The sequence below is a fragment of the Dryas octopetala genome, chromosome 7 (assembly GCF_963921425.1).
Source record: "Dryas octopetala chromosome 7, drDryOcto1.1, whole genome shotgun sequence".
NCBI classification, from domain to species: domain Eukaryota; kingdom Viridiplantae; phylum Streptophyta; class Magnoliopsida; order Rosales; family Rosaceae; genus Dryas; species Dryas octopetala.
Genome location: NC_141372.1, coordinates 15,569,593 through 15,583,338, shown reverse-complemented (window position 1 = coordinate 15,583,338; position 13,746 = coordinate 15,569,593). Strand labels below are relative to the sequence as shown.

Below are 13,746 nucleotides of genomic sequence, written 5' to 3'. Positions count from 1 at the left end.
GGTGGGGGGAAGAAGAAGAAGAGAAAGGGTGGGGGGTGGGCTTCGACGGTGAAGAAGAAAAAAGATAAGAAAATTACATGATAAGAGTTATGATCCTACCCAGACTTATATGATTATCAACTAGGATAGAAAGAATAGAAGGGAGGGGAGAGAACATATGCAGACCCAAATCAAGCCCATGACTAATCCTTGCTAAATGGTCAGCAGCACAATTGGCCTCCCTGTAAATATGGCTTATAGAACAAGTCTATTAATCAACTCCCTGCAACAGCTGATAAGGCTAAAGAAATAATGATTATCCCCAGTGCTGGAGTCACATTCAACCTCCACATGCCTGCAACCCTCATCCCAAGCAATGCAAAGGCCTTTAAAGAGACTCCAAAGCTCAGCCGCCAGGATGCTTCCCACACCCAAATTGTTGGCAAACTCTTTAATCCATCCACCCAAGCTATCTCGGATTAAACCACCCACACCCACCTTCCCACTAACACAAAGGCAACTACCATCCCCACTAAGCTTAAAGCATCCCTGAATAGGAGCAGTCCAATGAACTAACACCTGCTGACTTGGAACTCTATTACTCATAGAAAAATTGGCAGCAAACCATTCTCTAACATACTGCAAGATAATAGTATGAGGACAAGAAGGATAAACAAAACCTTCAGAAAAAACAGCACTACACCTCCACTTCCAACAGTACCAGAGGGTAGTTACCAAAAATGAGAGGGCAGGGAAGCTCATAAGCTCCAACATACTTGGATTGAAGATTCACCATGTGCCAACTCTCAAAATCCAAAGCTAAAGATGGAACAAACTCAATGTGCATACCGAGAGCATTCCAGATTCTAAGAGTATGCCTACAACGTCTGAAGAGGTGCTCCACGGTCTCTGGGAAGGCAGAATAGGAGGGGCAGTTGGGATTGGAGGTCAAATTTCTTCGAAATCTTTGCATGTTAGTGAGAATTCTATCGTGAAAGAGAAGCCAAAGGAAGGTCTTCAGCTTGGGAGCACATGCCTGTTCAACTGTAGGGCCCCAAATGCACTTATCATCTCCACTATTAGCAAACCCAGCATGTATAGAATGAATTTTCTCAACAATCTCAAGAGGAAGACAAAATTGAAGCCAATCCACATTCCAACCATGATTAAGCATAAAATCATTAACAGTCATAAAAAGACTCTCCTCAAGTAAAGGAAATAAGGCAAATTGCTCAAGAGGACCACAATTAAGCCAAGAATCTTTCTAGAAAAGAATTTGAAATCCTGAACCAATCTTCCAATGAATGTTCTTAGAGAGAAGCTGGGAGCCATAAAGAACCTGAGCCCATAGACCATTATCATGATGCAACAGGTTCTAGCCAGTCTTAGCCAATAAAGCCTGGTTTTCTTCAACCCCAAACCACCAAAGCCTTAGGTTGGCAAACCATATCCCAGCTAGGTAGATGCCCTTTAGACTTCTCTTCAGTATGGCCCCACAAGAAGTCTCTATTGAGTCTATCCAGCTTGTAACAAACAGAGACAAGAAGCTCAACAGTTTGCATTGTGTAGATATGAAGGGCAGCTGTCACAGATTGAAGATTCGATCACCAACCTTCCAGCCATGAAAAGAGTGTGGCTTTTCCAAGCAGCAAGCCTCTGTTGCACTTTCACAACTTGATGCAGAACGGATGGCGGAGAAGTTTATGCAACAGCTTGATCGTTGCAAACCCAAGAAATTTGGGAAATGATTTCTACTAGTCGGAGGGTTTGGCTCTGAAAGTGGTACTAATGCATATCGTTTCGAAGGGAATCGCGAGACGAGTCAAACTCATCGCGACGCTATGACATATGGGCTTTTTCGGCCATCCGAGATCGTTTAGGGCCTCAAAACTGCATTCTAAACTTTTAGACATTTTATTTATTTTCGTTTATATTTTATTTGGGTTTGTAATTACCCGTGGGCCTTAATTATATGGTTGTTTGCGCCCTAGGGTTTCTTTAAGCGTACTTAAGCAATTTTTACAATTGTTAGCCGAATTATTCTATTATTATTTTATTAAACTAATTGATGAGGTTTTCTCTCAATTTCCTGGTGGATTCCAGGCTTCTTGTTCTTTTAGGTTTACGTTTGTAAACCTTGGCTGATTGTACTGCATCACAACTACCTCAGAATAAGTGTCTTTAGTGATCCTAGAATGCACTAAAGGAACACCAAGGTAATTTACCCAAATTGTTAGTGAGAGGAGACCCACATATCCTAGCAATATCTTATGAAGTATGTATATTAAGATCACTTGTAATTAAGATATAAAAATTAAAATTTTCTAGTGCTCCAAGCTATATCAAGATCACTTCTAAGGAATTGGTCATTAGAGAAAAAAAAGGGGGATAAAAAATTTGAGCAGGTGTCAAATTGTGATTAGCTTGTAACGTTCTTATAAATAAGAAGCCAATCATTTTAATTAAACCAAATTCTCTACATTTCTCATTATCTAAAGGAGGAAAGTGATGACCCTAACCCACCACATGAATATGACTGAAACTCCAAACTTCAAACAATTTGGGGCACATAATTGCATATTTTGCATGAAAGCATTATCAGAGATTAGGGGCACATACTCCAAACCTTAAACAATTTGGGGCACATAATTCCTGTCTAATGATCTTAGCTTTCCCCACTCAATTTTCTACACATTATGAGAGATTAAACTGGTATACATATGTTCACAAAAGATAGCTATAGGGGGCTACATGCTGTAGAAAGAAAAAAAAAATTATATATATATATGCAGGTTTATAGAACAAACTTATAATTACTGATGATTCAAAATCTCAAATATCCCATGGTTCCTTGTTCTTAGAGAAAGCCATTTTAGCTAACATTTCTCAAAGGTGCCTGGTGAATAGAGGTTCGATCTTTTTGGATTATTTTCTTATGTATTAACTCACCATCTTGTTGCAACTTGTTTAGACCACTTTCCAATATTAACAAAAGCATTAACTGTAAGTCTAGATGGGGCTAGTGAGTGGTGGCAAGACTGCTTCCACTTTGAACAAATGGGGATCAAAGACTCAGGTTGTGTACAAGTCATTGATGAGACATGGGCAAAAACTACATTCCCACATGGACGTTTGAATACTATTATAAATTACGCACAACTATTATTGGTGTGGAATCCAAAGACATTTGGAGATGTTCGGAGAAAAGTAAAATTATGGGTTTGTTCAATGACAATAATAACCAGCACACATACAACAATAAGATTGGAGAGTTTTTTTTTTTTTTTTGTTATTGTTATGAGCCATAATTTTGATACTTCAAGTGTACGAAATATTGATCGAGTGCTTAAGAACATTGAGCCAAAAGTGACAGCTAGTAGATACGAACCAGCATCTTTTGCAACCATTTGCTCGTGCTGAGGTTGAAAGGGCATTTTCAAATGGGCCTACAAAGGCCCCAGGTTATGACGGGAATGCCAGCCTTCTTTTACCAGCATTTTTTTTTTTTTTCACACTGGTTGGGGATACCATGTGCTCTCAGTGCCTTACCATTCTCAATAGGCATGAAAGTGTTAAGGTCTTCAATAACACCTTAATTGCTCTAATCCCTAAAACCAAAAGGCCTATATGGGTGACAAAATTTAGGCCAATAAGCCTATGTATAATTATCTACAAGATAGTGGCCAAGTTTTTGCAAACAGAATGAAAATTAAGTTTAAAAATATTTACAAACAAAATAAACTCAAACATAAAGTTGATTGACGTTCATAATATATACAGACTTGAAAGAATAAAACAAAAGATTAACATGCAGGAGCAACAAAAGACATGGATATGGATTGAGGGAAAAGAAGAAGGACCTCAGGACGCCAACCAAGATATACAACTGTCACACCCAACTTAATCAAGATTGTCAACCACTAGGTGATTTGCAAAAGAATAGTATATGGTAAGCATTACATACGTTCATTGGTTCCCCTTAAGGGATCCTATCTGGGTTTGAAAAGCAGTTAAAATATTTAACCGTAAAATAAAAGATCACCATCAATAACCAAAACTGAAGTTTAAGAGTTGAAACACATGCTCAAGCAGATTTCCATAAATTGTTCAGGACCTTGAGTTCAAAAGTTATATATTACCTAATGATCTATCACAAAACGAACAACTATGCTTACTAACATTCAACATTCGGTATCGTAGCAAGAGTAGCATTTTACATGGTATATATGTACTCCATAAGCTCACCTTCCAACTAGACAACTAGACTAGGGCTAGCTAGTTCGTACAAACCCCTCCGGAAGTTTTGGGGATCGAAACCCAAAGTCACAAAAGCATAACCCTTTACTCTCAAATCATCTAATCAATACCAATATATGCGAAAAACCAAGCAACATGCATAGATAGATGCAACGTTCACAATAATAAATAACATTGAAAATATACAGTTGTCATACACACACACACGCACAAGTTCCAACAATACAGGGTGTGAGTTGTCCCTACCTGGAGTCCAAGCTTTCAACTTTTCTTGCTTCTTCACAACACAAACAATACTTAAATCTCCTTCCCGTGCAATTGGAAAACCAAACGTGACAATAACTTAGTTCATAAGGAAAATCAGGTATAGTTCCAGCATGACCTTTCCTTTCAGTCATCCGTTACCAGAATGTCCTAGAAACCAGTTTACTAAGACCATACTTCTGTACTTTCGGAAAACCTAAGGGTTTCTACTTAAGTCCAATTTTAACTTAGGTCGAGGAGGTTGATCAAATATGAGGGAGCTCTGACTCAGTATCAAATGCCCATGTGCTCATAGACTGACCGTAGTTATTACGTTGTTTGGTTATCATTGATGTGGCCTCAATATAATTAGGTTGATTGATTGACAAGGATAAACATGTCTTAGTTTATAGCAATTCTATAACTCACTTTGAATTAATCCAATTGAATTTCTTTAACAAACAATAACCTTTGATAAAATAAATTATCCAAATTAACTGAGTAATTAAACATGTTTAATTAGTAATTAAACATGTTTAATTAATAATTAAATCCAACTAAATTAATTAAACATGCTTAATAATTAAATCCAAAAATAAGTAAATAGAGAAGGCTAGGGTTGAGAAAAACACCTAGTTGTAGACCTCATTTGCTTAAATCCCCAACCAAAACAAATCAACAAGCTAATACAAGCTAGGGATTGAAGCCTAATTAATTACAAACTTAATCTAATTAACTTAACCAAGTTCAAAGTTCTCAAGGTATCTCATTAATTGGTGTGTCTTACCTTCGGGGCGGGTCAGAATTTCGGCATAGTCTCCCTACAAATTGTCAAATAATTGATTGTTATGTTCCGAGTGCAAAATCCTTATTAGACACCAAATGGAACAAAACAATCAAATATTAAACTATGAACTATTTCAAAAATGAAGCTTGTTCCAAGATAATTTTTGAACTAAGAGACTCCGAACAATTGGTATGTCTCAAGGGTATAATTGAAAAAATATGAAAAATATGGTACTTCTTCACAATTCTAGAGAGAGATGCTCTCAACTGAAACTTAGCTAAAAATAGTGAAATGAGAAGGGGGTGGCCTCCTATTTATAAGAGTGGAGATGGGCACTTGATGGTGGAGATTGAGTTTGACAATGGATGGATGAGATTGAAAGATGAAATCTAGGGCTGAAAATGGGTGAAAAATGTTGATATAAGGGTTAAAATCGAATCGGGTTGGGCAGAATTCGGCGGGTCGCACTATGAGTGTAAATGGGTAAATGGGTGATGATCCGACCAAAAATGGGTAGGGAAATTGGGTTGTAGATTAAGTACAGATAGAGAACCGAGTCGAGGTGCGAATCCGGGTCACGCACGTGGGTTGAAGGATTGGGCATAAAGACATGTTCGGACGAGCGGTTAGGATTTGTTGTCGTTTTAGTCTCAAATCGCGTATGTATTGAGTCTTTGGTGTTCCTTCACCTATGTAATCAATGCCTTTTAGCTTAATGCGTTTTTGTCCATCCGATAGACTTGATCTATGCTCCAGATCACACCACGTCAATGATAGGAATATTTTTTTTTTTCTATTTTCCTATTTTCTAAAACTTAAATAGTTCACCAAAAATACATTTGGAATATTTTACTTGATCTATGGACTCGTATGACTAAGTACTATTTATCTAAGGCCTCAAAACAATATTTTAAACTCCGAAATTTTTATGAAAATTCCAACTTCTCAAATTAAATTTCAGAAAATTAAATAATAACCTAAAACGATTTATTCAACTTTAGAAATTCATAAATGGTTCTCCCGAACTCTGATTTTCACCAACCAAACATCGTTGTTCTTAGAAAACCGAGCTCTACACTACCAAGGTCCCTCCTTTGTTACTTGGTCTTTGGTAAAATATGTCAACATCGAAGAAGAAATCATAAATTCTATTTAAATAAGTTGAAAAAGAAATTTATAGGGCAGTAATAAATAAGGAAAAATTAGGCCGGGTTAGGACACCTATACACATAGGGAGGGTTCAATTCGACTTTATGGGTTGATTTTAAATTGAAAAACCCAACAATTAAAAGTTAAAAGACAAAAGGGAAAAACCCAACAAGAAAGGAAAAATATCTGGTCTTGTTTGATAATATCTTCAAGTTTTTTATTCTCCAAAACCAGAAAAATATTTAAGAGAAAACTAAAAATAGAAAACTCTTTTGATAATAATAACATTGTTTTATTTTTGAATAGAGAGGATCTACTCAAATTTTAAAAATGAAAACAATTAAAAATTATTGTAGAATTATAAATGGTTTGGAGATTCAAACTTTAAATTTTGGATTTTTTACTCAAATACCAGCTCGACTATAGGGGGTGTACTCTCATACCACCCAAACTTTTTTTCTTGCCAAATTACCACCTGAAGTATCAATGTGTGCCAATGTGACACCTGTCATCTATTTTTGTCAATTTTCTGTTAACTTGAAGGGTAATATTATCAATTCATATTATAAAATATCTGAAAACCAAAACTAAAATCCAAATACACTTAAAAAAAAAAAAAAAAAAAAAAAACCCAGCCAACCCACCCTCACCCCCGACGCCGACTCATCATCGACGATGCCGGCCTCCTTTCCTCTCCTGCTTCCCTCTCTCTTCTTAATTATATTTAAGGGCAAACTAAGAAGTTTGAGGAAAAAGTTGATTTAATAGAAAAATTGACTGTAAGTGCCATATTGGCACATATTGATACTTCAGGTGGTAAATTGGCAAGAAAAAAAGTTTAGGTGGTACGAGAGCACACCCCCTATAGTCTAGATGGTATTTATGAAAAAAAGCCTTAAATTTTTTCAAAGTAAGAAATACAATTAGAAGTTGAAAATATTTTTAAAAATTGATTTTTGAAAACAATTGTTTCAAGTATTTTTTGTTGTCTGAAATTTTGTTGCCAGTTTAAAAACTAAAAACAGAATGAAAAACGTTAACAAAAGCTTTTTGAATTTTGAAATGACCCCCAAACGTTAACAAGCGCGCCTCCCCACGAAGACTCTGTCTCTCTCTCTCTCTCTCTGGAGTGTGGATATATATGGTTCGTTCAGAAACACCAAGAGAGGCTTTGAGGCTGTGAGAGCGAGCCAGTGACAATTGACAAAGGCTCTCAGATTTCATTATCATTATTTAATTTGACGAAGGCTATCACATTCAAATTTCTAACTGTAAGCTCCCTCTCTCTCTCTCTCTCTTTCCTCTTCTCTCTTTTGATTCTTGTGTGGTACTGCTTCATTTGCATCACAGATTTACTAGAGCTTCTATCTAGCATTGCCACTGATATTGGTATTTTGTAGCTAATTCTTGAATGGGTTTCCTTTTGTTAATCACATGAGAATCTTTTCTGGGATTTTCACATTTGGGTTCATGCCAAATTGTTCTAAATCCTCCTTCTCCATCTGGGTTCATGTAAATTCAAACAAAAGCTTAATCACATCTGCCTAAGCGATGAAATTTCTAATTTCCCATTTGGTCGTTTTCCTAATTTTCTTGTTATCTTCATTTCGTTTCAGCTATAAGTCTCACAAACATCATTCTCAATATATATATATATATATATATATATATATTTTTTTTTTTTTTCTTATCAGATTTTCCATTTCCAATATTAACCTGTGTTGAATATCCTATTTGTTTTATTGGGTCCCTAAGAATGACAATTCTAATCTTAGTATTTCTGGGTTTCTTTTTTATCTCCCATTTCATCTCAGAAACTTTAAACAAATACATTTCATTTTTAGATTTGTAAGACGAGGGGCATTAGTGGATGCTGAGCACAAATAACAAACCTCAAGAGTAGTCTTATATAGCTTAGATTTCCTGTAACAAACCTCAAAAGTAGTCTTAGATAGCTTAGATTTCATATAATCATAATATCTAACTTATCTTAACCAATCTTGTTTCTTTCTGAAACCTTAGTAATTGTGTAATTCTGCTAATTTTTGTCAACATTTTTAGTCTAGTTTTTAAATCTTGCTAAGTCTGCTACCTGTTCCATTGTTGTGCTCACAGAATGGACTCTCTCCCTGATGCTGTTGTTCAATACATATTGTCGTCTATGAAAAACGCTCGAGATGTGGCAGTTTGTAATTGTGTATCCAAGCGGTGGAAGGACTCAATGCCTTATATAAGGAGCCTTTTCTTCCCTAGAAACTCCTTTGATAACCATACAGGCAGGGACAGTCCTGAATCTCCTGATGACATTGTATTGAAGATGATTTCTGTGATTGAAAGATTAGAAGATCTTATTGTGTATAGCCCATTCTCAGGTGCTGGCCTTGCTTCATGGTTAACACTCATAGGTCCCTCTCTTAGGTATCTTGAGCTCCGAATGGACAATCTTGCTGAACATCAGGCCTGCCACGAGAGCCCTTCAAAATTAGATTGCTTAGCTGCTGCAAAAAATTTGGAGTCTTTAAAACTTTGGGGAGTCTTAATGACCCATTCGCCCAAGTGGGACGTCTTCCAGAAACTCTGTAACCTTGAAATTGTTGGTGCAAGGTTGGAGGATCCTGCGTTATCAACTGTGCTTCTGGCCTGTCCGAATCTGACCAATTTGTTGCTGCTCGGTTGTGAAGGAGTGAGATCGGTTTCAATTGAGTTACCTCATTTGGAGCAGTGTAAGCTTGACTTTTATGGTTTGGGAAACTGCTCATTTTCTATGGAGTGCCCAAAAATTGAAGTCCTTGAGGTGCAAGGCTGTAGTTGGATTCGGGTTCGCGAGACAAAGTATTTGCGGAATCTTTCAATTGCCAATAATGCAGGTAACAATTTGTTACAAGCTTAACTTTGATGACTTCAAATATCTAGTATATTGGGTGCATTTTCTTTTTTCTTGTTTTTGGCCAAATGACCCTTCCCTGATGCTGTGAATTATAATAGTGACTCATTCATCTTTGTGTTTTCTGGTATGGTTTTAGGGAGAGTTTACATGGTTGATTTTGAGAAACTTGTGGCTCTGGAGTTCTTATCCATTAGGGGTGTTCAGTGGTGTTGGGATGCAATAAGCAATATGCTTCATTGGGCAAGTGAAGTGAAGCACCTTTTTATGAAGGTGGAATTCACTGGGGATTTTGAGACTCTTCAACCCTTTCCGGAGGTTGACTTTGTTGATTTTTTCAATAACCATCCCAAGCTACAAAAGTTTGATATCCATGGAGCCATGTTTGCTGCTCTTTGTCAGAAGAACAGTCTGAAAAATGTGAGTAGATATGTTTTTTGTAATTCTAGTATTTCAGTTCCAGGTCAATCTCCAAGGTATAATTGACTTTGTATTTCTATTTTTCTCAGGTTGATTCAGGATTTGTAATCCCGTGTCTGGAGGAAGTGGCGATCACAGTGAGATCACCACTGAATGCTGAACAGAAAATGAGCACTCTCGAGTCCTTGTTGAAGTATGGGAAGACTCTAAAGGCAATGGTAATAAAGATTCTTCAGATGAAGAGCAGTCATAGCAGTGCAGATGATTTCTTTGATGAGATTTGCAGGTTTAGATACATGAACCGCAAGATAGTTAGAATAGAATAAAGCTTACCTGGGACACTTCAACATTTTTCCTTTTTAACTCACATCTTTCCTTTTATTCTCTGATTACATCTTGACTGATAATTTGGTTGAAACTATGATAATTGTTTGCCGAATGAATTCAAAATTCAGATTAAATAAGTTGCCAGCTTTGGTTATGATTTTGTTGTCCCTAATCTGCTTTGCATGGTATGCACTATAGTTTCTCATAAGTTATGAACCTAACTTTCTGTGTTGGGAAGTTGAATGCAACTAATTCTGCCCTAGAAAATGCATGCATGCAATGCACAACTAAATTGTATTACACTGATAATTGTAATTGGTTTGTAAATTGATTCTTTGATGGAGGAACTCTTAGTTCCATTCAAAGGATGAATTATAAGGTAAAAATCACTGTAAGGCATCTATGCTTTTAGAGGTAGCATGGAAATTGGAAAATTCTTTCTTGCAGTTGGATAATTCTCATTTGCCCAAGTCTTAACTTAATGGGAGAGGAGTAAAGGTTGATTTTAGTTTAAAGTCCATAATTCTCATTTGCCCAAGTCTAAGGTCCAGGTCTCTTTGACCAAAAAAAAAAAAAAAGGTCCAGGTCTCTCAGTAGCTGCCATTGAGTGATGAGATACGGCTACAAACTTTTGTCTGATTTTGAAGGCATTATCTTCTCCTCAACACTAGTTCTTATAAATTCTTATAGCAGTTCATTTGTGCATTTCCTATAATGCCTTTATATTTTATGTTATGCTGTTGCATAATTTTAACGGAAAACTACAATCTTTTCCTCATTTGTACCAATTTCTGCCAAGTGGGTGTCTTCCTGTCCTTTCTACTTTTGCAACTATCTCATTTTAGGCCAATTTTGAAAATTTTTACCTTTATGTTGCAAATTTTATTTTGGCCAGAAAATTTTACCTTTATTCAATTGAGCTCCAGTTGTGAATTTTTCTTTTTAAGTGATAGAAATGCTTCATTTGGAGTAATCACAAAGTACAAAGTGCAAAGCTATTTGCCTCATGAACAAAGGCTTCCCTTTTTTTTTTTCCTAAAAGAAAATATATTATTATTATTATTATTATCAAAGTAAGAAGGTAATTCTGAAACTGCCAATTCTATGCATCAGGTCATGACTCTGTCAGTCTTTTCATTAACCATATCAACTACCTCTTTTGCGTCTCCTTGATTCCTTCCAACTAAAATTCTAAAAGCCAGATTAACTGCAAACAGTCATGCACATCCAACAAATCTGCAGGTTTAATTTGCATCAGCCATCAGGCACCAACAGACCTTTATATTTTTTGGGCACGCAAAACCTGCCATGAACTCACACCCTTTTGTCTCAAATAACATTTCAACTCCTTCCATCGTGTTCTCTTTGAGGAGTAATTATTATGCATAAATACAAGTATAAACACGTAGTCCACCCATATCATAATAAGTGGATTGGTTATACTATGTGTCTGTGTTATGGTTATATATAATAATTCTTCCTCTTTGAGCCACCTCTTGTTAAAATTTTTTGCCTTGAGAGCCCTCCTAAAAGGGTTTCCATTTACTAGTAATCTGCAGTTGTAAAATTCCTCAACTATGACTTGCTCAAAGTATTATGCATAGTAGCCTGCTTCCCAGGCAATATCAAGCGGCCTTCTTTGCTCGTGGTTGTACAACAACGGTTCAAATTCTCCAATGTACATTACGTATTCTTATTTGGTTTTGTAACTTTGCAACAATGTTTAAAATAAGCTATTTTGGATTTTGATGCTGCAATGATGTGTGGTGATTTTCCTAAAATGTGTAGAATAAAAAATAAAAAAATTAATGCGCAAACTCGATCTATATAGATGAAATGTCTCTTTGCCTCTATTTGAAGATCTCCTATTCCTTTAAATTCATTGTCGGATGGTACTTTGAAGCATATAGGTAGCAGATGCATATTCCCTTTGCTTCCCTAGCAAATGGGCATATTTTTGTCATACATAAATAAGGAGAAGCTTAGTGGAACACTGCTTGTCGGGATATTAGCTTTGCTCTATATATATATATAGTATTGAGCTTATGCATGTGTTTCAATGCTTCACAATGAAGAACACTAATGAGCCTCGTTGCAATGTAAAAAAAATTAAATACAAAAGTTTCATACATGCCCTGGCCTTTAATTAGCATGAAGTTTCATGCAGTGTCTTAGTGACTAATTTTGAGTAATTTTATGAGCATTCATTATAGAAGAGGCTGACATTTTTTAAATGGAATTTATGCAGTTAAGTTGAAGCTTGATTTATCTTTGACTTACGGTGTTGTGATATATTACTAAATTTACCAACCTCTTTTAGTCTCATTTGCTTCTCGTTTGAGTGTGACTATATGTTAGTGGTTCATTTTTAATTAAAAGTCCCTCTAGATTTATGCATGTGTTGTAAAATGATACGAGAACAATGAGAGTAACTCTAAAATTTTAGAGAGAATATGGGTGATGAGAGATCAGATCTGTTTCATTTTTACATTTTGATAGCCTATTTATAGGCAATACATGTCGGTGATCATCCTTGTGTGTACTAAATGAAGCCACCGTTTTTGACATGCATAGCAACCTTTTGGAAAATCACATTCTAGAAATGGGTTTGGAAGCTACTACACGTTTGTAGTATTCATGGAGAGCGAGTATCTTTTAGTTATTTGATGATGTGCAAACCAATTTCTGTTTGGTAGATCACCATGATATTGCTGTGTTGCCACAAATAAATACATATCCAGTTTGAGAACAACTTTTATGTAGATAAGAGAGATAACCAAAATCTGTGTATCCAACCAGATGTGGGTTTTCCACAGATGTAGATAAGAGAGAATCTGCAAAATATGCTTAATACCATTAATCCAATGCCTCTTTGTTGGAGCGGAGCTATACCTTGCCAACAAATTCACTGAAAATACTATGTCTAGTCTAGCACATTGTGTTAGGTACGTACAACAAAGTACCTATTGCACTAATATATGGTACTTCAGGACCAATGATCCCTTCATCATCTTCTTTGAGGTGAAAATGATCTTTCTTAGTGTCAAGAGACTAAACGACCATTGGGGTACTTAATGGATAGGCTTTTCTCATACCAAATCATTTCAACACTTTCTCAGTATATGTTGTTTGATGGACAAGTACTATATCACTAGTTTATTGCTCGATCTGCATGCCGAGACAATATTTTGTTTTCCCACGGTCTTTCATTTCAAATTCATTTTTTAGGTGTTCAGCAGTTTTTGTGAGTTCATCAGGAGTGCCAATCAAGTTCATATCCACATATACTGCGACAATGGCAAATCCATAATCGAATTTCTTTATGAACACACAAGGCATATAGGATCATTAATTAACATATCATTCTCTTACCAAGTATTCACTGAGATGGTTATACCACATTCTTCCAAATTGCTTCAAACCGTACAATGATCGCCTTAATTTGATTGAGGACATATCTCGGGTTTTGTTTCAGGCAATTTAAAACCTTTTGGGATTTTCATGTATATATATATTTGTATCTAACTCTCCATACAAATATAAAGTCACTACGTTCATTAGTCTCATATCTAACTTTTCAGAAACCATTAGACTTAATAATGGAACGTGATTGCATCGATCACGAGAGAATATATTTCTTCATAATCAATCTCAGGTCTTTGTGAAAAACCTTGCGCCACAAATCGTGCTTTATATCTTA

At 36.0% G+C, this 13,746-nt stretch overlaps 1 protein-coding gene across 1 annotated transcript; it reads left to right on the top strand.

Annotated features, from left to right (window-relative positions):
• Positions 1-7,629: 7,629 nt before the first annotated feature.
• On the top strand, positions 7,630-10,045 carry LOC147280043 (F-box protein At1g10780-like). The gene is made up of 4 exons (XM_086252320.1): positions 7,630-7,686; positions 8,531-9,282; positions 9,439-9,719; positions 9,809-10,045. The coding sequence occupies exons 2-4, from the start codon at positions 8,532-8,534 to the stop codon at positions 10,043-10,045; spliced, it is 1,269 nt and encodes a 422-aa protein (XP_086108446.1). The 5' UTR covers positions 7,630-7,686; position 8,531.
• Positions 10,046-13,746: the final 3,701 nt, after the last annotated feature.